General features: G+C 48.6%; 1 protein-coding gene across 1 annotated transcript in view; it reads right to left on the bottom strand.

The window, feature by feature from the left end:
• Positions 1-19,676, bottom strand: part of IGFBP5 (insulin like growth factor binding protein 5) — a 56,642-nt gene extending 36,966 nt beyond the window's left edge. Inside the window, exon 1 of the mRNA XM_015419645.1 lies at positions 19,100-19,676. Coding sequence (XP_015275131.1) covers positions 19,100-19,430 — 331 coding nt within the window. The 5' untranslated portion in view covers positions 19,431-19,676. The remainder of the gene's footprint in view (positions 1-19,099) is intronic.
• Between the last annotated feature and the right edge of the window lie 965 nt (positions 19,677-20,641).

The raw sequence follows: 20,641 nt of genomic DNA, 5'->3' as shown, positions 1-20,641 counted from the left end.
GCAGTGAGCGATCCCTGGTGGCCAGGAAGGACTACACCGAAGCTGCCGCGGAAGAGAAAGGAGCATGCGCAGACGCCCAGTACCAGCCCTGCGGAGCCGGAAGGACGTGGCCGGGCCGGATACAGGCAGAATCGCGCGCCTCAAGAAAGGAAGAGAGCCAACCACCACCAAAAAACGCCGGGAAAGAACGCCGCCAGCCAGAGACCCGTCCTGAACCGAGCCAGCCGATGGAAGAAGGACAACAACGACCACCATAGGGGGGTGCTGGTAGGTTGTCCCTATCCCTTACACATTGTGGCCCTAGTTAGGGTAGAAGGGTGACTAGCACCACTAAATTCTGTAAGCCGCTCAGAGACCCCTAGCCAGGGATTCGAGCGGGGTATCAAATTGAAGGTTAAAATAAATAAAATAAATAAATAAAGAGGGAGAGAACTGAACCCAAAGTATGATGATAGAGTAGATGACCAAGAAGGTATTGCTTCATTCTTCCCCATTACAACTTCCCTAGCAGCACAGCAGACAGAAACTACCAGATTATTCTTTCCCCAATAATTGGTTCTCTATACCTGGAAACTTATATTACTCCTGCCTCTTAGCTCAGCAGTTAAGAAGTCAGTGTTTCAATCCCTAAAATGTTATGCACTGCATGAATGCTCAGATGGCTGTGGTCAATCCTTCTTTTGTTTTTAAAAAGGTGCTACTTACTCATACAGAAAGTTGCACTGGGACTTGGGGGAGCCCCCTCCCAAAGGTGACGGTACTCTGTAAAGGTGAGTATTGCCACATCCCCACAAAGCCCCAGATATACTTGACTATAGAGCTATTATATCTTTGTCTATGGAGATCTCAGCCTGCAGAACTAGACATTTGGCCTGCTGGTTAAAGTTACAACCTACAATGGGTGCTCTCTTTTCTCCAGTACTCGCTGTGGTATCAGAAATGTCTCTCTTGTCTCCTCTGCCTTTCAGTACGTATGGAAGGCCAGGAAGAAAGATACTACAGAAAGTTTCAGGGGAGCATCATCAGTATGATGATGACATCTAAGGATGCTGCAGCCTGGATATCAACTTACGATATCCTTATTTTAAAGATGCATGTTGTGCCTTTCAATCAAGACATCTTCCAATATATGAAAACAATATCAGAAATAAATTGGAGGAGAGGAAAAGATGTAAGCCAGTTTGGATCCCCACTGGGGAGAAAAGCAGGATATCTCTCCTTATATATAATTTTGAAGTGGGGTGGCACTTTCTGAACATTCCATACGCTCCTAAATCAGTTGACTCCATGATGTGTCACTCAGAATTTGTCCTTATCCACTGGCTGCATTGCCTGAGTCCTGCCCTTTCTGAACATTCCACATGGTTCTAAATCAGTTGGCTCCATAATGTGTCACTCAGAAGCTGTCCCTATCCTCTGGCTGCGTTGCCTGAGTCCCGCCCACAGAAGCGATGCCTGCCAAAACGTTCCTCAGAAGACAGTTGCTTCACTCCGGTGAACACAGGTACTGTCTTTGCTCTTCTCGCCAGACGATGATTGATTCCCTCAGGAGACAAAACCCACTGTCTTTAGCCTCCAAGCCAGGTTTGCTGAGGCAACACTTTCCAGAATGGGGGAAAAACCCGCCAAGGAAGTTTGGGGAGTGGAGAGGCCTCAGCTGAATAGAATGCCATAGAGGCCACCTTGAAAGCAGTTATTTTCTAGGGGGGGGGGATATATGTTGTCTGGAGTTCAGTGGTGATACCAGGTGATACCAGATGACAGAGATCATTGTTGCCAATCTCCAGGTGAGGGCTGGAGATAACTCAGAATTACAACTGCTCTCCAGATGGCAGAGATCAGTTCCCCTGGAGAAAATGGTGGACTCTGTGTCCTTATACCCTGCTGAGGTCGCCACAGCAAATTGACACTGAGTGCCCAAGCCCGGGGCACTCTTCCAGAGCCTCTATTATTATTATTATTATTATTATTATTATTATTATTATTATTATTTAGATTTCTAACCCGCCCTCCCACCAAAGCGGCTCATTATGATGTCTAGAGTTCATTGTATTTATTTCCACAACGGGCCTTATTATTAGTAATGGAATTTGGCTCCTGGTTCATGTCTCAGTGGTGGAACAGTGGCTATAAATAAATAAATGAATGCAAATGCAACAGCTCATTATATTAAAGCATCCTCTGTGTATGTACTAGCTAGGGTTGCCACCACCAGCTTGAGAAATTCCTGGTGATTTGTAAATCTCTAGAAATTGAAGGTGGATTCTGGGGAGGGGAAGGTCTGGGAAAGGGAGGGACCTCAGCAGGGTATGCCATAGAGTCCAAAAGCAGTTATTTTCTCAAGGGAAAACGATCTCTTTAGTCTGGAGATCCATTGTAATTCTGGAAGATCTCTAGGCCCCACCTGGAGGCTGGCAACCGCACTGGGGAAGGTGGAGTTTGGGATGGGAACTCAGTAGAGCCGTGATGCTACAGAGTCAACCCTCAGAAGTTGCCATTTCCTCCAGGAGAACTGTAGTCTGGAGATCAGTTGCAACGATGGGAGAACTCCTGGCTCCACCTGGGTGAAGGTTGGTAGTCCTAGTTCTGGTTTATGTTTCTGCTGCCCATTTTGGCTGCGAGAATAAGTGAAATAGCCGCCCCCCCCCCCCAAGCTTGCTGTTGTTCTGCCAAGCTGGATCAGTTCTGTCTCTAATGGGTGGGGCTTCTCATTCAGACCATATGGATTGTGGTGCCTAAATCAGGCACCTGGGGGGGAAGGTCCTGTCCTTTTAAGAGGGTTAACGTGTGGAAACGGGCAGTTGAAGCTTTTGCTGGTACAGATGTAAACAACATTAACTGGTACATATCTTCACGGTAAGCCTTATCAAAGGACAGGGCATTTTTCTCATGGCCTGCTGGCATCCCTAGGCCACAGAACTGGGAGAAAAGGCATCGTCACCAGTGTTCCCTCTAAGCTGAGTGAGTGTGAGCTAGCTCACAGTTTTTTAGCCTCCGGCTCACACATTTTTGTCTTCGCTCAGGAAGGAGGGCTCCAGAGCAAACTGACTTATGCAGCAGCCAAATCGCTCACTCACAACTTTAATGCCAGCAGCTCACACAGTAGAATTTTTGCTCAAAGGACTCCATAGTATAGGGGGAGCATTGATCATCACCATGTCCGTCCAGTCCCTTTGTACGCCTGCTGTGTGGTGCACCTAGAATCTTTACAGTCAAGCAGGTGGGGAGAGAGAATAACTACAGAGGCCCAGGTAATGGGTTAGCTTCCCAAGTGGGCCAGCATCACCTGCATCCTTCAGAAATGCTACAGTAGCACCCATCTGCACATGCAAAATGCCATGCTTCTCTGTACAAACCAGAGGGACAAAATGAAAACTGGAGAATCCAAGGAAGGGAACTCACTTCCACAGGTTACCACTATAAACAGGCACGAGGGGCTCAAGATTAGGCCTACTCTCCCTGCTTTGCTCTTTTTAGCTTTTCCTAGCACATACAAGACTTCCTCTAGCCCATGAGTTTAGAAAATTCAGGCATGACATTTTTTTGTTTCCCTGGCTGTTGGCAGCCCTAATCCTGGATTACAAAGGGTAGTAAATTCAGTGAAGCCAATTCAGACTGAACTTCCAAATATATCATGCCACAAACTAAACAGGAAGGATGGACTGAGAAAATGCAAATCCTAGGATATTGTGTTTAGCAATTAAATCAAACAGGAATGGTGGCTAGAGCTATGGCTGCCGAGCCAGCTTTTGCCTTGAGCTGCCAATGTCTATGTCACAATGCGATGATTTATAGTGTAACTAAGGACCATCTATTAGATTCATCTCATAGACGTGAATGCCCTACAAATCTATACTACTTTCAGACCTGTTCAAATACTGTAACTAAAATAACAGGCATTGTTAAAGGCTGAAGTGCAATTATAAATCAGCCTCCTAGCATGGCCATCAGTTGACTCTGAAGCCTGATTCAAGCACATGTAAAACTAACTTTCCATTTTTCTTCCAAAGGTGAGAGGGATGAAAAGTGCTTTAAATAGCACATGTGAATTCAGCCTTACCAAATAATCCCAAGGAACAGCAGAAGTGTGAAGAGACGTAAAGCTTTCTGAAAGCCAGCATGGTGTACTGATCAGGGTGTCAAATTAGAATCTGGGAGAATCAGGTTCAAATCTCTACTCTGTCATTCAAGTTTGCTGTGTCACCTTCGGCCCATCATATACTCACTCAACCTAACCTATCTCACAGAGTACTTGTTGTAAGGATAGCCCAAGGGAGAGAATTATCTCTATATAATAATCCTCTTAGTGTATTGGCCGTTTCCAGCTCTCCCATTGGCTATACAATGCGCACAATCAGCCATTGGCCCGTCAGCGGCCACTCAAGAGTACTCGCGTGCCATGGGCTGGGGGCTGGGTCTGCTCCTCTTCCCCATCCACTCCCACTTCAGCCACTGTTCCCTGTCAGAATAACTGGCAAACGGCTGTCTCTCCTGACGAAGACATTTCTGCTTGGCTCCTCTGTGGAACTAACTTTTCCCTCAGTGGCTGTTGGTAGGCAACCAATCTTGGTTCTGTCAGTAAAAAGACTCCAAAGCAGTTATTTTCTCCAGGGGGGGATGAGATCTGTTGTCTGGAGTTCAGTTGTGATACCCGGCGATCTTCAGGCTCCACCCGGAGGTTGGCTACCCTAGGCATAGCAGTTAGCGCTTCAGAGCAGGGTCTGCCAGACCCAGGTTCTTGCCGTGGAAGCTGTGATTTTGGACCAGTCACAGACATTCAGCATAACCCTGTTAGAGAATGAACTTGATATTTTGCTTTATGGACTTATATTTATTGCTACACACAATGGACTGTGCACACACATACATAGGCTCAGAGAACTGTACATTCCAAGTCACCTGTTGTGTTGCAACACATAGAAGGTACTTGCACAAGCCTTACACGTGAATAAGGTTTCAGTTACACAGTTACCAGCCTGGTGAAGAAGCACACACCTCCATTATTGTGAGCAGTAAGAAACAACAACTTGAGCAGAGACAGCCCCCATTGCAGAAATAGTTGTAGTCACGTACTACCCATCACTGCTTTTGTTCCTGCATTGGTATTTCCTGCCAAATGGACATTTGGTTCACAAAGAGAATGGCCAGCTCCATCTACACTACAATGAAGCATCCTGACACCAAGGTTTTCACACCTGCCCAGTGCCCAGATGCCATTCTTTGAGTAAGGTATTAGATTTCAATATTGGCCACTCCTTATAGGTAACCTCCCACTCCTATAGGTAACCAATAGGATTGTTTTTGGGATGGACTAATAGGTAGGTGGATCCACAGGTTGGAACAGTTACCTCCCACCTAATGGATCCCCTATAAAAGGTAAGGACCATTCACCTGGCCCTTCCTAGCTAGCAACCCCCACAACGGCCCCTGTCTGCTTTTTACTCCTCTTAAGTCCCACTTGCTATTCCCAAACCCTTGCCTCTACTTTGATCTCTTGATCTGCAGTCAAGAGACCCACGTGTTCTGGCTGGTTCTAGTCGTGTGTGAATTTTCCCTAGATTTCTATTTCTTCCCAGCCATTCTTCATTGGAACAACCAAAGCTGCGAAGACAGATAAGTATCACAAATCATCACCCCCACCTGATAATGCAACAGTGCTTATTTTAATACTGTATTTCTAAGGAACTTGATTGAATGTGTGAGTGCATCAGTATTGTTTGTATGAGATTTATATTCTTTAAGTAAAGACATTTATTTTAACAACAACAGCCTCGACTCCTTCTCTGGTAACCCTTGGTGGGAACAGGACCTTGGTATAAACTGGCAAGAACCCATTTAAATTGCCAATTGCTATAAAGAAAGCAATTCAGCTAACAACCCCCGCCCACTGCCAGCTTGGCCACTTTCCTGTCAGAATAAACTGTGAAAATGGCTCTCTCCTGCTTAGCTCTGACATGGTTGACTGGCTACTGAGGTGGCTATCAAATCAGATGGGTGGCCATCAAACCATTCTCTTCAACCCCCTGCTGTGTGGCTGACTTTCCCCTAGGGTTGCCAATCTCCAGGTGGGACCTGGAGATCTCCTGCTGTTACAATTGATCTCCAGATGACAGATATCAGTTCCCCTGGAGAAAATGGCTGCTTTGGAGGGTAGACCCTATGGCATTATACCCTGCTGAGTCCTTCTCCTCCCCAAATGCTGCCCTCCACAAGATCCACCCCCCAAATCTCCAGGTATTTCCCTACTCAGAGTTGGCAACCCTACTTTTCCCTCAGTGCCTGTTGCTAGGCAACCAAGCTTGGTTCTGTCAGTAAAAGGCTCTTTCCACACCTATTTTGGCCTTTAGGAGAAAACTCATTGGGGCCAGTCCTGACTAGAGTTGCCAGATCCAGGTAGGGAAATTCCTGGAGATTTTATGGTAGAGTCTACGGAAGCCAGGGTTCGGGGAGGGGAGAGGCCTCAGCTGAACAGAATGCCATAGAGCCCACCTTCCAAAACAGTTATTTTCTTCTGGGGGGGGGGGAGATCTGTTGTCTGGAGCTCAGTTGTGATACCTGGCAATCTTCAGGCTACACCTGGAGGTTGGCTACCCTAGGCATAGCAGTCAGCGCTTCAGAGCAGGGTCTGCTAGACCCAGGTTCTTGCTGTGGAAACTGAGTGGGTGATTTTCAACCAGTCAGTCTTTCAGCCTAACATACCTCACAGGGTTGTGCAAGTCAAAAGGGGGAGAGGAGAATGATGTAAGCTGCTGTGGTCCCCATTGCAGAGAAAAACTATACTTTTCCTCCTAGAGAACTATTGTTGCCAATCTCCAGGTAAGTGCTGGAGATCAGTCAGAATTATAACTGCTCTCCAGATGGCAGAGATCAGTTCCGCTGGAGAAAATGGTGAACTCTGTCCTTATATTGCTGAGATGCCCCCCCCCCCAGACACCCAGTGCGATATAGCAGACGTGACATAGCAGTCAGGGCTTCAGAGCACGGTAGAGGCTGCAGGTGGGTGGGGAAGATGGAAAGCTGAAGAGTGAGGGGCAGATAACGGCAGGTTGATGCTTGGCTGGGAGGGAGATAGGGTTGCCAACTCCAGGTTGGAAAATTCCTGGAGACTTAAGGGGTGGAGCTTAGGGTGGGGTTTGAGGAGGGGTGGGACCTCAGACAGGTACAATGCCGTAGACTCCACCCTCCAAACCAGCCATTTCCTCATGGGGAACCATTGTTGCAAATCTCCAGGATCAGAATTACATTTGCTCTCCAGGAGGGAGGGGGAAGTAGATGGAAAGCTGAAATCAGAGGGGCAGATAATTGTAGGTTGATGGTTGGCTGAGAAGGCAATAGGGTTGCCACCTCCAGGTTGAGAAATTCCTGGAGATTTGAGGGGTGGAGCATGGAGAGGGTGGGGTTAGAGGAGGGGTGGGACTTCAGATAGATACAATGCCATAAACTCCACCCTCCAAACCAGCCATTTCCTCATGGGGAACCATTGTTGCTAATCTCCAGGTGGGGGCTGGAGATCACTCAGAATTACAACTGCTGTCTAGGAGGGAGTGGAGATGGAAACCTGAACTCAGAGGGGCAGATAATTGTAGGCTGATGATTGGCTGAGAAGGAGATAGGGTTGCCACCTCCAGGTTGGGAAATTCCTGGAGATTTGAGGGGTGGAGCCTGGAGAAGGTGGGGTTTGAGGAGGGGTGGGACCTCAGATGGGTACAATGCCATAGACTCCACCTTCCTGGGGAACCATTGTTGCCAATGTCTAGGTGAGGGGTGGAGATCACTCAAAATTACAACTGCTCTTCAGGTAGCAGAGATCAGTTCCTCTGGAGAAAATGGTGGCCAAACTCTCATTATACCCTGTTGAGGTCACCACAGCAAATTGACACTGAATGCCGAAGGCCAGGGCACCCTCCCAGAGCTTCTTTCCTAGAGCTCGTTGTATTTATTTCCACAACAGGCCTTATTCCTAGTTATGTAAACCACTTTTGGTCCCCACTAGGGAGAAAAGTGGGGGTATAAATAAAGAATAAATATAACTGGTTAATGTTTCCATATCCAGCATCTGTGTCAAATTGCTCACGGCAAAGTTTTTTATCTCCTTATGTTTGAAATGTATGTTTAGGGCTGGCAGTCATAAACACTCTTAAACTAGGGACTTTCCCCTTCAGCTCAGTAGGGCTTACTTCTAATGAAGCTAAATACAGTCTAGATATTTGATCAGAGTTATGAGGTGCTAGGGGGCAGCAGAAGAGAGTCCTTCATTGCTGCAGTCAGGGGTTACTTTTGAGGAATGGGTGGCAGAAGGTTTTCAGAAGTCCACACTTAGCTCCAATCAGGCCATCATGGCTTTGGCTGTGTCACAAAGCCCATAATAAGTATATGATAATAAATATATGAGCCCATGGCTCATTTAGAGAGGTAATGCTGGGAGTTGGAAGCCACATCCTGCAGAGTTCCCATGTTGGCTCTGCCACAGGGTATGGCAAACACCTGGTCTGGATCCTGGATTACTGGGCTTGCAAGGTGGTGATCCCCAGTTACATGCTCTAGGAAGACCCTTAACTGTAGAAATACCCAGGCAGCTTGTTAGGGAACAGGTGAACTGGCAAGGTGGCATAGAAGGGAGGCGACTCCCAGGTTGCACAGAGGCAGAGCGACATCAGAAGTGTGGGCAGGTGAGCACAGAAAAGAGGAAGTCTGCCGAGCCCTTAAATTAAAGAGAATAAGACCCCTTAAATAAAGCCTGGCCTGTGCAGGTGCCCCTTCTTACAGCATGGAGATCTATAGAATCAACTTACGTTTGCAGATGAAATTGCTGTTAACAACACAGCTACAGTGGCTGTTTGAAAAGCGGGTACACTTAGACCTGAGTATAGGATTGACAGGTCCCTCTTGGCCCAACACAGCCATTTTCTCCAGGAGGGGATGGTTGCCAGACCCAGGTTTGGAACAGGGTTGCTAGGTCCCTAGCTTTTCCAGGTGGGGGGCTCCAGGCCCCTCTGACATCACCCAGACGTTACGTCATCACACCGGGCACGGTGGGAGGGGGATGCTACAGTGTGGTCACCATAGAGTTTTTGGCCAAACACTAGAGCAACCCCCCCCCCCGATGTGCCTGGTGTGATGATGTCACCTCCGGGTGGTGTCATTGCGCTGGGCACATTGGGAGCCGTGGAGCTCTTCAGGATAAAGGTAAAGGTTTCCCTTGCTCATCTCCGGTTCCAAGCCGAAGAGCCAGCGCTGTCCGAAGACGTTCCCGTGGTCATGTGGCCGGCATGACTAAACACCAAGGCGCACAGAACGCTGTTTCCTTCCCACCGAAGTGGTCCCTATTTATCTACTTGCGATTTCTTGCTTTCAAACTGCTAGGTTGGCAGGAGCTGGAACTAGAGACGGGAGCTCACTCCGTCATGCGGCACCCGGGTCTTGAACTGCTGAACTACCGACCTTCCACAGCCTGCAGTTCAGCGTCCCCATCAAGGGGATAGCTAGTTTGGAAACTCCTGGAGATTTGGGGGTGTAGTCTGGGGAGGACAGGGACCTCAGTGGGGTACGAGGCCATAGAGTCCACCCTCCAAAGTATCCATTTTCTCCAGGGGAACCAACCTCTGTAGTCTGGACATGAGCTGTCATTCTGGGGGATCCCCAGGTCCCACCTGGAGGCTGGCATTCCTATCTACGTGGCAGTGAACTAAGCAGAATATGTATGACTAGGAGTAAGGCCTACTGTGGGAAGAAATACAATGAACTCTAGAAAGAGGCTCCAGGTGAGAGTCCTGGCTGTGGCTGGTGGGGCAGTGCAGCAAAGGGAGGCAAGCCAGTTTTATTTCCTTCTGCTTAGCTATAAGGCAGGGCTGTCTCAAGTCATTTTGCTGCCCCAAGTGGGTAGTATGGGAGGAGAGCCGTGTGGTAACAGGTATGGTTCCCTCCACCCCTGACTTATGTTGATTTGGGGCTATGCAGTGGCAGCTAAGGTAGAAAAGCACCTCCTCCTGCGCCATATCTTCTGGGTTCCAAGAGTCTGGAAAGCAGTTTTGTAGCCAGTTACAGGGTTGCCAACTCTGGGTTGGGAAATTCCTGTGGGTTTGAGGGGTAGAGCCTGGGGAGGGCAGGGACCTCAGCAGGGTATAATGCCACAGAGTCCACTGCCCAACACAGCCATTTTCTCCAGGAGGATTTATTTAATTATTTATTTCCAGTTGCTGCCTGGAGGTTTTATTTATTTTATTATTTATCTCCAGTTGCCGCCAGGAGGTTGGCAATATTAAGAGGAGGGCCAGGTTTGTGGAAGGACTTCAGTGAAGTATAATGCCATAACGCTCACCCTCCAAAGCAACCGTTTTCTCCATGGGGGCTGGGGATCAATTGTAATTCTTGAGCTTTGTTATCAGTTATCAGAATTTAAACTGATAACGAAGCTCAAGACAATGCATCCACCTGGACTGAAGGGAGACCTAGATTTCCTGTCTCATTAACAATGCTGATTTCTCTATACCTACTACCTCTCTAGGGCTGCGATGCCTCAGAGGGGAAGATGCTGAGCTGCAGACCAGAAGGTCAGTAGTTCAGCAGTTCGAGACCCGGGTGCCGCATGACGGAGTGAGCTCCCGTCTCTGACATCAGCTCCTGCCAACCTTGCAGTTTGAAAGCAAGAAATTGCAAGTAGATAAATAGGTACCACTTCGGTGGGATGGTAATAGCGTTCTGTGTGCCTCGGTGTTTAGTCATGCAGGCCACATGACCATGGGAACGTCTTCGAACAGCGCTGGCTCTTCAGCTTGGAAACAGAGATGAGCACTGCCCCCTAGAGTCCAACTCGACTAGCTCTTTAGCAAGGGAAACCTTTACTTACTATCTCTCTGCATATCACACCTAATCCAATCACCCCTGCTATTGTCATTTGCCTGCTAATGTCATTTGGCATCTGAAATCACTCCACTTTCCAACATATTTGACAGATGGACTCACGTTCTAGCTGTATTTGAAGAAGTAAGCAGTGACTCACGGAAGCTCACACCCTACCACAAATTTTGTTAGTTCTTAAGGTGCTACTGGACTCTTTTCCAGACTAACATGGCTACCCATCTTGTTTTGTGTTGGACTAGGGTGACAGGCTACATGGGAGGAGGGGCAACACTCCTGTACCTTTAAAAGCGGCATAACAGACACATCTAGCTGGTAAAGCTCTCCTGACTGATGCATCTGCATGCTGTGTAAAAATCTTTACCTGCTAAATTTGGCCACTCTCACACACCCCAACCCACCCCAACCCACATGCGAGTTCTCACGTGATGGCTTGCCTATGGGCTTGAACCATGAGTTCACATACTGCAGACAGAACTTCCATTTGAACATTTTAGTGAAACCAGATGCAAGTTAAGTGTTCAGCAAGCCGGTAATGATAGATCCCTGAGGAAGACACACGTGGAAGAAGTGACCCACAGTTTCTCACACAAACTGTCACGCACTATTAAAAAAGCAGTTTCTGCTGTGTGTGCACCACCCAGGGCTGCCAACAGGCCTGGGGGGGCGGGGAATGTCCTGTCCCTTTAATAATTGGATGCTATTTAACTAGGTGTTGTCATTTTCATCCATGCCATGAAAAACTTCAGGCATCCATTCCCACCTATTAACATTCTATTAAAGGCATCCATTCCCACCTATTAACATTCTATTAAAGGGGAAATGTCAAAAAGGATGTTTCTCTCTAGGCCAGTTGGCAACCCTACATCATCACGCCAATGTCAGCTTATTTTTTGCCTCTATTGTTAGGAGCTTTTGGGATTGCTTTTCTGATGCTCTTATATTGTAAGAAGTTTATTAGACTTGGACACATGTGGTGGGGAGTACCGCATGTACAACTCCACCCACTCTTCAGTGTGACAATGTGGCCCTTAACGTGTTCTCTCACTTCCACCCCCTCTTTTATAGGCCTAGTTGTGGGGAACTTGGTTGTTTGGCATTAATTCCTTAAACCACTAGAGAGGCAGTTTGTGTAGTGGTTAAGTGCACGGACTCTAATCTGGGAGAGCCGGGTTTGATTCCCCACTCCTCCACTTGCACCTGGCTGGATGACCTTGGGCAAGCTGTAGCTCTGATAAGAGCTGTCCTTGAAAAAGAGCAGTTTCTGTCAAAAGCTCTCTCAGCCCCACCTACCTCACAGGGTGTCTGTTGTGGGGAGGGGAAGGGAAAGGAGTTTGTAAGCCGCTCTGAGACTCCTTTGGGTAGTGAAGGGCAGGATATAAATCCAATCTCCTCCTCCTCCTCCTCCTCTTCTTCTTCCTCTTCTCCTCACATTCCTCTTTCAAAACCCAGGTGCCACCTTTTCCTTGATCAGGAGCCCCACTGTCTTTCCACAGACAGAAAGTCAACTTTCCTGCTCAGACCTGATGGATTAAACTACTAATCTCCCCCCTCCCATATTCTGTAAGATAAAAAAAAAGAACAGCGTTTCTCCTGTTTCTAGGAGCCACAGGCCTGTTGTTACTGGCCCCTGGCTTTAACATTTTGAGAATTTCAAAGCTGTCTTGGCTTCACGCAGAGTGAGAACAGCACGCAAAGGGTAGCCAGTTACAAGGAATCAGGCAGCCACACATGTTGGCAAGTGTAGAAGGCACACAGCTTGCTGCTCCCATGACCCTTGCCCCAACCCTCACCCCACCTAACCCCAGTTCACCCTGAGCCTCTCCCTCCACCCCGAACTGGACACCTGCCCTCCATCCCTAAATCCTAGGCACTCTGTTGCAGCTGTTGGGTGCCTGCTAGATCCAGCTCCCATGTTAAACTCATTTGAACACAGAGTTTGGAGTGCACTATGTCAAAAGGATGATAAAATACTAAATCTACAACTAGCCACAGGAAACTTAAGCTCAAGTCACTGCTCAAAGGGAGAAAACTTTTTGGCAGTATATTTCTCCTTCGAGTAGTTCTGGGGTTCCGACTACCGGATCTCATATTTGGCACCTTGCATCAGCTTGACAAGAAGCCGCACCCGTGCTTGACTACTCGGGAGGCAAATATATTTTGGGTTGGTTGTAGTTCTGAAAGCTAGGCATGCAAAACATGGAAACTGCCTTAGCTTCCTGAGCTTTTTGGGGGGGATCTATTCCCTGAATGCCTGTGTTTCATTAGAAATAAACTCAGGAATGTTCCTGGCCTTTTTAGTTGCTGAAGAGATCACCTGGACAATATGATTTCACATTCCCTTAGATAAGGTTTCTTCACTGCAGCTGCTGTTACAGCATGTGACCACCAGAGGATGCTCCTGTCATCACTGCATATTCTTAAGAACAAACACTCCTCTCAGGTGAGAGTTATGAAGGTGTGGATAATATCTGACATAGCAACATGTACAGTAAAATCACACAGGAAAGCTCTTCTGAGACTGTATCACCTGGGAATCAAACCACAGCATCCTCCCCATGTGAAAACCCCCTTGTCTTTGAAAAGGATTCTAGGCCCCAGTCACACAGAGAATTTGCTGCACGAAAGGCACAAATGCTGGGCAGATTTTCGGGGCGTGATCACACCGCAACATCTGGAATTCACCACCACAGGAAGTGGTGGTGGCTACAAGCATGGCGCCTTCAAAAGGGAATTAGATAAGTATATGGAGCAGAGGTCCATCAGCGGCTATTAGCCACAAGCTATAGATAGGGGGTCTGGGGCAAGGGATGCTCTGTCTTCTTGGTGCTTGGGGGGGTCAACAGTGGGAGGGCTTCTAATGTCCTGGGCCCACTGGTGGACCTCCTGATGGCACCTGGTATTTCTGGCCACTGTGTGCCACAGAGTGTTGGACTGGATGGGCCTTTGGCCTGATCCAACATTGGCGTCTCTTATGTTCTTATGTTCTTATCTGGCAAGTGTAGCGCACCCGTGGCCAACCAGTGGTGTGCCACCGAAGATGCGCAGTAAAAAAGTACCTGCAAAGATCTACTAGCAAATGGTTTGCCACAGGCTGCAGACGGACTCATTCAGTGTGATCGCGCCAGCGCGCGCCTATTCCCTCTGGCCGGCCCCTTTGCAGCGCACGCCAAAGGACGAAACCCTGGTGCGCCGCCATCACATCTGATCACATAATGGCAGATTAGAATGTGACGGCACAAATAGCCACGCCTCCCCCCCACCCGCGTTTTCCAGCCCTAGTTTAGCTGAGGAAGACTATTTTCTGTGGGGTTTTTTTAAAGGAGAAGCCTTCAATCATAACCTCCAGCTCAATTCAGAGATGGTTCAGTCCCAGGAGGAGAGTGTCACAATCCTACATTTCCGGAAGGATTCTTTGCATCACAAGAAGAAAACTTGCTGGGTGAAGTGGAGCCTGTCCACTGGAGTATTAGGAAATAAAGCCCAAAGTTGTGTGGGAAATAGTCTGAGGCAGTCACATCATCAGTGTTAAGCACACCATTGAATGCTGGGAGGCATGGACAGTCACCTTGGGTAGCCGATGATGCAGGACTGGGTAAGAACTGGGCATCGACTCTAGCATGGCATATCCACAGCCAGGGGTCATTTCCTGCAGGAGCGCACAGGAGTGGAGCTCCGGCAGTAAAGAGCCCAGGGGGCGGGCACATGCAACAAGCCCCACCCCCTGCTCCCAGCAGCCCTCAGTCAGAGCAAGAAGCAGCCAGGTAAGCTGCAGAGCCCCCACCCGCCCCCCCGGTCCAAAACAGTCCAGTGGCACCTTTAAGACCAAGTGTTATTCAGGCACAAGCTCTCCCTCCTCTGTGAGGGACAGATCTGCACGTTCCCCCCCCCCAATAGCTAGGAATCCAAAACAGTCCAGTGGAGCCTGAGTGATGGGTGTTGCCTTCTGATACACTTCCGGTGATGTCAGGGGGTGTGGCATATGCAAATAAGTTACGCTAATGAGTTAGGCTAATGAGCTCCTGCACCTCTTTTTCTACAAAATGCCCCCTGTCCACGGCAGATGGGCTACTATATATTTTAGTAAACTTGTTGAATGCTTTATTCTGCTTGTGTGGGAGTCAGGACCTTCACCCCGGGACATGGACAAACCGAGGCACAAGAAACACACCCCTGTGTCAAACAGACCATAGATCAGGGGTGGCCAAACTGCAGCTCGGGAGCCGCATGCGGCTCTTTCACAGTCTAATTTAATGTTAATAAAAAGCAAATCTGCATATTTTGCAATAAAAATGTGTGTGTGATATGTTTGTTCATGTCTTGTGGCTCTCAAACATCTGATGTTTATTCTGTGTGGCTGTTATGTGAAGCCACTTTGGCCCCCCCTGCCATAGATCTTCTGCCATTCACAGTCCCAAATTATGGTAACCTGTCCTGTGTCAAAACCAGAGGGTTCCCAGCCCGCAAGCCTCAGCAGGGTTTCCACCACTTTTAGGGTCCTGGATCGGCTGCCAGCCAGGTGACCAGGGGGGGAACCCCACCTCTAAACACGGAAGTGATGTCATCATGTTGCCGATGTCGGGGGGTGACGCTCTAGTTTTTGGGCAAACTCTATGGTTTTGAAGGCAAAAAACTTTGCGTATGTGGCAGAACATCCCGAAGAGGACCCAAGAGCCCCCTGCCGCCAGCCAGGTACGACCTGGCAACCTTGGGGAGGGGGGAATACTTTCTTAAAACTCTGTAAGGTCAGCCACATTTTCATGAGGAGGAAGCAAACCTTCTTACCAATGCTGATCATATACATATATTTCTAATCCCTCATCCCTCCACTCCCTGTTCTGGACCAATATTGGTCATCAACAGACCACAGCCGGGACTGGCTTCTGGGGTACTCATTCTTTGGATTTTGCACCAACCTGGCACAAGCCTTCAAGTTCAAGTCAAACTTCATTTTTTTCCCTTGCTGCAGTTGCTTAGAAACATGCCTATGAAAATATACTTCTCCGTTCTCACACTGTACTCTTCTGCTGCCAAGAGTTTTTATTTTCCCTGTGCCTTGCCCTCAGAAATTCCTGAATTATTTTTTTTTGGGGGGAAGTCTTGCAGGCATAAAGTTCTAACACACTTAAAACATCTTCTGTTTTCAGGAAAAGGTATCTTTGTTATTATTTGCACCAGCTCCTTTAACGTTATTGTGAGGAGCAAAGACACTTCTAGAAATCCACTTGCAGGACTTGGGGGAAGTGAGTGAGGCCACTGCCAAGTGGAATGGCCGGATGTCCTCTGTTCTGAAGGGTTGCCGGCACATGAAAGATCCTTAGGACATGACTGAAATGTCTGAAATATTTCAAAGGGATGCTGGATATCCACAGCATTCATTATGTCTGAAACTTTCACCCTAGAGGTTAAATGATGCCAACGACTCACTTTAATACGATAAACAATCAAGATGAGTCTGTCTTCGTTCAGTTACCTGCCTTCTAAACCTAAAGTCCTCACAAGCCTTGTAGGCCTCAGGCCGACAGTACAACAACTTCCTAGATCCCCTGCAAGCCACAAATTGCTCATAGCCAATCCCCTGGGATACTAGTGTGTCCATTTTTGTGTCTTTCCCCTTTTTGGGGAGTGCCACTGAAAGGACACAAGCAAAAAACCCAAAGAGTGGCTGGACCATACAGCTCATTTCCCTGAAAGTCATTGGGATTGTCGCTTAGATGAGCTGAATCTGACCCACAAAGTGAGATTCCCTGCTGGCCTCTAAAAGGTCCACCAAATTTCAAGTCAAGGCACAGTTATGCTATTTCACACAGACAGGGGTCATTTCCTGCAGGAGCGCACAGGAGCAGAGCTCCGGCAGTAAAGAGCCCAGGGGGCGGGCACATGCAACAAGCCCCACCCCCTGCTCCCAGCAGCCCTCAGTCAGAGCAAGAAGCAGCCAGGTAAGCTGCAGAGACCCCCTGGACCCCCGGTCCAAAACAGTCCAGTGGCACCTTTAAGGCCAAGTTTTATTCAGGCACAAGCTCTCCCTCCTCTGCGAGGGCAGATCTGCACGTTCTCCCCCCCCCCAGTAGCTAGCAATCCAAAACAGTCCAGTGGAGCCTGAGAGGGGGGTGTTGCCTTCTGACACACTTCCGGTGATGTCAGGGGGTGTGGCATATGCAAATAAGTCATGCTAATGAGTTATGCTAATGAGCTCCTGCACCTCTTTTTTATTAAATGACCCCTGCACATAACAAATAAGAAAACAGTTTTCAATGGCTTTGTGTAAGAGAGCAATCCCTGTAGATTGTGCATGAAAGAACGACCATCAATGGCTATTCTGGGACCTTATGACACAGCCTGACCAGATGTGGCAAGGGGGGGGGGGCTAATCTGTGCAGCAAAAAAGATGTCCAGCCCAAGACTGCTGTCTGAAGACCAGAGAGGCCCTGTGAGTACAAAATTTGCCTATCCCTGACCTGAGAGACCTCCTCTGCGCACCTGCCGTACAGCTGGAGTGTGACAGAAGGGGAAGGGGAGAAAGGAGAGAAAAGGTTCAGGCGCGTTCTGAGTCAGTCAGACTGCTGCTGGTCTCATCCGTCTGTAAGCGGCACTGTTGTTACTCCAAAGGATGCATACTGCTGCTTTTGCCTCCAGTCATATTGTTCATATTACTGAACAAACTGCTGAACTTTCTCTCTGGCACCACACACACGCACCCCACACCCACACACCCACTTGGCCCACGGGGGTGATGGTAAAATGCTGTAGATGATCTGCAAGGGGGAGACTTCATGGAATTTCAGTGGAAACAGACTGTGACAGTTTACTGGGCTATGAGACAGGAAATCAAGTCATATATCTCCTCCTCCTCACATAGCTGATCAGATCCCACATACGGAACTATCCAAGCCATCGTCTTTGCCTTTAGCCCCCCCTTCCAAAGGCAGCACCTGACCTTTTGAGATTTGTGTTTGTTAGCTTTTTAAAGGCACGTTCCTTCTGCCAGAGGAAACGGCAACCAAAGGGAGCCAATGCCTGCAAGCAGAAGAAGAGGGATACAATTTAAAAAGCAAGATTTATCGGTGATGGGACAGAGAAACTGTAGCTGCAAGCCTCTCCTGTATGGATGCAACCAGCAGTTTGGCAGAAAGCAAGCAAATGATGAGGATGGAAGGAATATAAATTATTGCTTAAGGGTGTGAGGTTTTTGAGTCCAGGTGTGAATAACAAGAAAGAAATGGTCCAGCTGGAATAAAGGATAAGAAATGCAGTATCGGGATTCCCCCCCCCCTTCTGACATGTAAAACAGAAATGTTGATCTTGTTTTTCTTTCTCAAAAATATTCTTTTGCATTCTTCTGCTGCACCTGCCAAAGGGATTTAGCCAATGATGACTGCCAGTGGCGACCCATGAAAATCCTATTCTGGGATTTGGGATGGAGTAGGATGGGCCAGTTGGGCTGCAGACACAGGTACGGAGGCTGGCTTGTATGGGACTGGGTGGTGGACAGTCGATGGAGGGACTCCTACACTTTTACCACAGGGGTGCAGAGCACACAGTATTGACTGACAAACGTGAAAGAAGAGAGACTGCTACAGAACAGGGATGACACCATGGAAGAAAAAGAGGGGAGGGGAGGATTCAGAGGGGATGTCCGAAAAGAGAAGGATCTTGGAACGAGAGAGGCGGTTAGCGAAGGCCAAGAGGTGAGCCAGGGTAGTGATCCAACAGGTTGTGAGGGAAATTCATTCGAGTGTGGAACCAGGTGTGCAATAATGACAGGAACAGTTATGAAACAGAAGAGAAGGAAAAGAGTGGCCTCCGGCTAATAAAGGTAGGTAAGGCTGACGAAGCAAAGCCTCTAGGCAAAACAAAATTGGAGCGGGAAGTTACGTTAGCCTTTGCGTCCAAAAAATGAGGAATGAGAATCTTACTGCTGCTCAAGATTTGTTAAATGGGTTTCTAAGGGGGGAAAAGGAAAAGAAAAGTGGAGGTTACACAGGTTTGACGCAGCAAAGTGAATGAAGGTACAGGAGAAGCAAAAAGCAGGGGGGAGGAATGACTCGCACACAATAGGACTGAAAAGATGGCCTCATGGGACAGGTGGCACCTCAAGGAAATGGGAAGAGGAGCAGAGTGTGATTAGTGCATGGCAGACAGTAGGTGGAGATGCTCCAAAGGAAGGCTAGTGAAAGCAACATAAAAAGAAACACACACACCCCGCCACCGACCCTGAGCCCAGGCCCAAGGCAGAACTCACCATTCTTGGCTTGCTCCCGGTAGCTCTTTTCGTTCAGGCAGGCCCCTCGGCCATGGAGCAGTGCGTGTAAGGGCTTCTCCTCACCTTGGCGTGGCAGGCAGCGCAAGCCTTGGGCGCATCGCTCCGTGTACACTCCACACGACTGCCCTTCTGCCAGGGCGCAGGTCATGCAGCATCCACAGCCGGGCTCCTTCACCAGCTCGCAGCCCACAGGGCTGGGCGGGCACATGGAGAGGGCTTTTTCATCACAAGGTTCACAGTGGACAAAGGAGCCCAAGCCTCGCGAAAGCCCCAGGCACAGGCAGAGGAGGAAAACCTGCCTCAGGAGCATCTTCAGGGCACCCAGAGGCAGTGCGGCTGGCAACCAAAGCAACAGTGGAGCGTCTTTTTAAAAAAGAAAATGAGATTTAAAAAAAAACAACCACAAAACGTTCTCCTTCCTTAGATGTAAAAAAGAAAGAAAGAAGCTTTCCCACTTCCAAACGATGCAGAAGAATCAAATAAAAACCACCACAGACTGTCAAGATCTGCAGTTGCAAAAAAATAAATAAAAAAAAATGCAGCTGCAACAGGTTGGAGATTTTTTTTTTTTTTGCCCCCTGCCCCCAAAAGTCACTGGAACAGGCAGGGGGGTGGGGGGCAAGAAAGAGAAAGGACAGCCTTGGTGAGGCTGCACGAAGAAATACACAATAATCCACACGCCAAAGCAAGGCTTGCAAGAACAGCGCCTGGAAAGGCAACCGAGCAAGGAGTCAGCTCCTCTCGTCCTGATAGTATCTGCAGCAAATTAAAAACGACGACAACCACCACCACCACCACAAAACCCGACACAGCTGGAGGAGCCCGGAAGCAGGTAGAGCTGGACTCTGTCGAGCAGCGACTGAGCTTGGGTCGGGACTGCCTGGATCTCTCTCTCTCTCTCTCTTCCCCCCCCCCCTCGCCTTCCTAGATGGGAGTTGACAACAACAAAGGAATTTTCTGTAAAGTTAGAGGATTTTGACAAAGTCGGCGAGAGAGCGCGAGTGGAGGGGAAGGGGGAGAAAAACAGGGAGGGGGAGCAGAATTCCACTTGGTCGATCTCCCCACACTTTCCCCCTTGGAGAAGTTTCTAAAGAGACTGAATAATGTCGAGCAGGCATGTCTTTTAAATAGACTGCCCCTGGCTGGCTGCCAGCCCCTCGCTGCAATCTGAGATCCCAGTGACACCTCCGCCTGAATGGGTGCCAGCAAGCAAGCAGGGCAAGACCAGTGCTGCACACGCCGGGTGGGGGTGGGGGTGGGGGTGTCGGCGGCGTGAGGGTCGCGGGGGCACGGACCCACCCCCGAGGCACCCGTCTTCTCTTTTCGGCAGGATCGGCAGGCAGGGAGTTTCCTTCCGTGCAAAACGCAGCAGGGGGTATTTCAAAACAGAAGGGGGGAGGGGGGGCGATCTTTTTAAACGATCGGGAGTGCCACTTTATCCACGTTTCTCTGAAAAGCAGCCTCATTGGGCTCTGAGACTTACAAGAGGATGAAGCACAGGCAGCGTTGCCAACTTTTTTA

Source organism: Gekko japonicus, unplaced genomic scaffold (genome assembly GCF_001447785.1).
Source record: "Gekko japonicus isolate JY-2015 unplaced genomic scaffold, Gekko_japonicus_V1.1 scaffold1204, whole genome shotgun sequence".
NCBI classification, from domain to species: domain Eukaryota; kingdom Metazoa; phylum Chordata; class Lepidosauria; order Squamata; family Gekkonidae; genus Gekko; species Gekko japonicus.
Note: the sequence above shows the minus strand (reverse complement) of the source record. Positions and strands in the feature narration are given on the sequence as shown.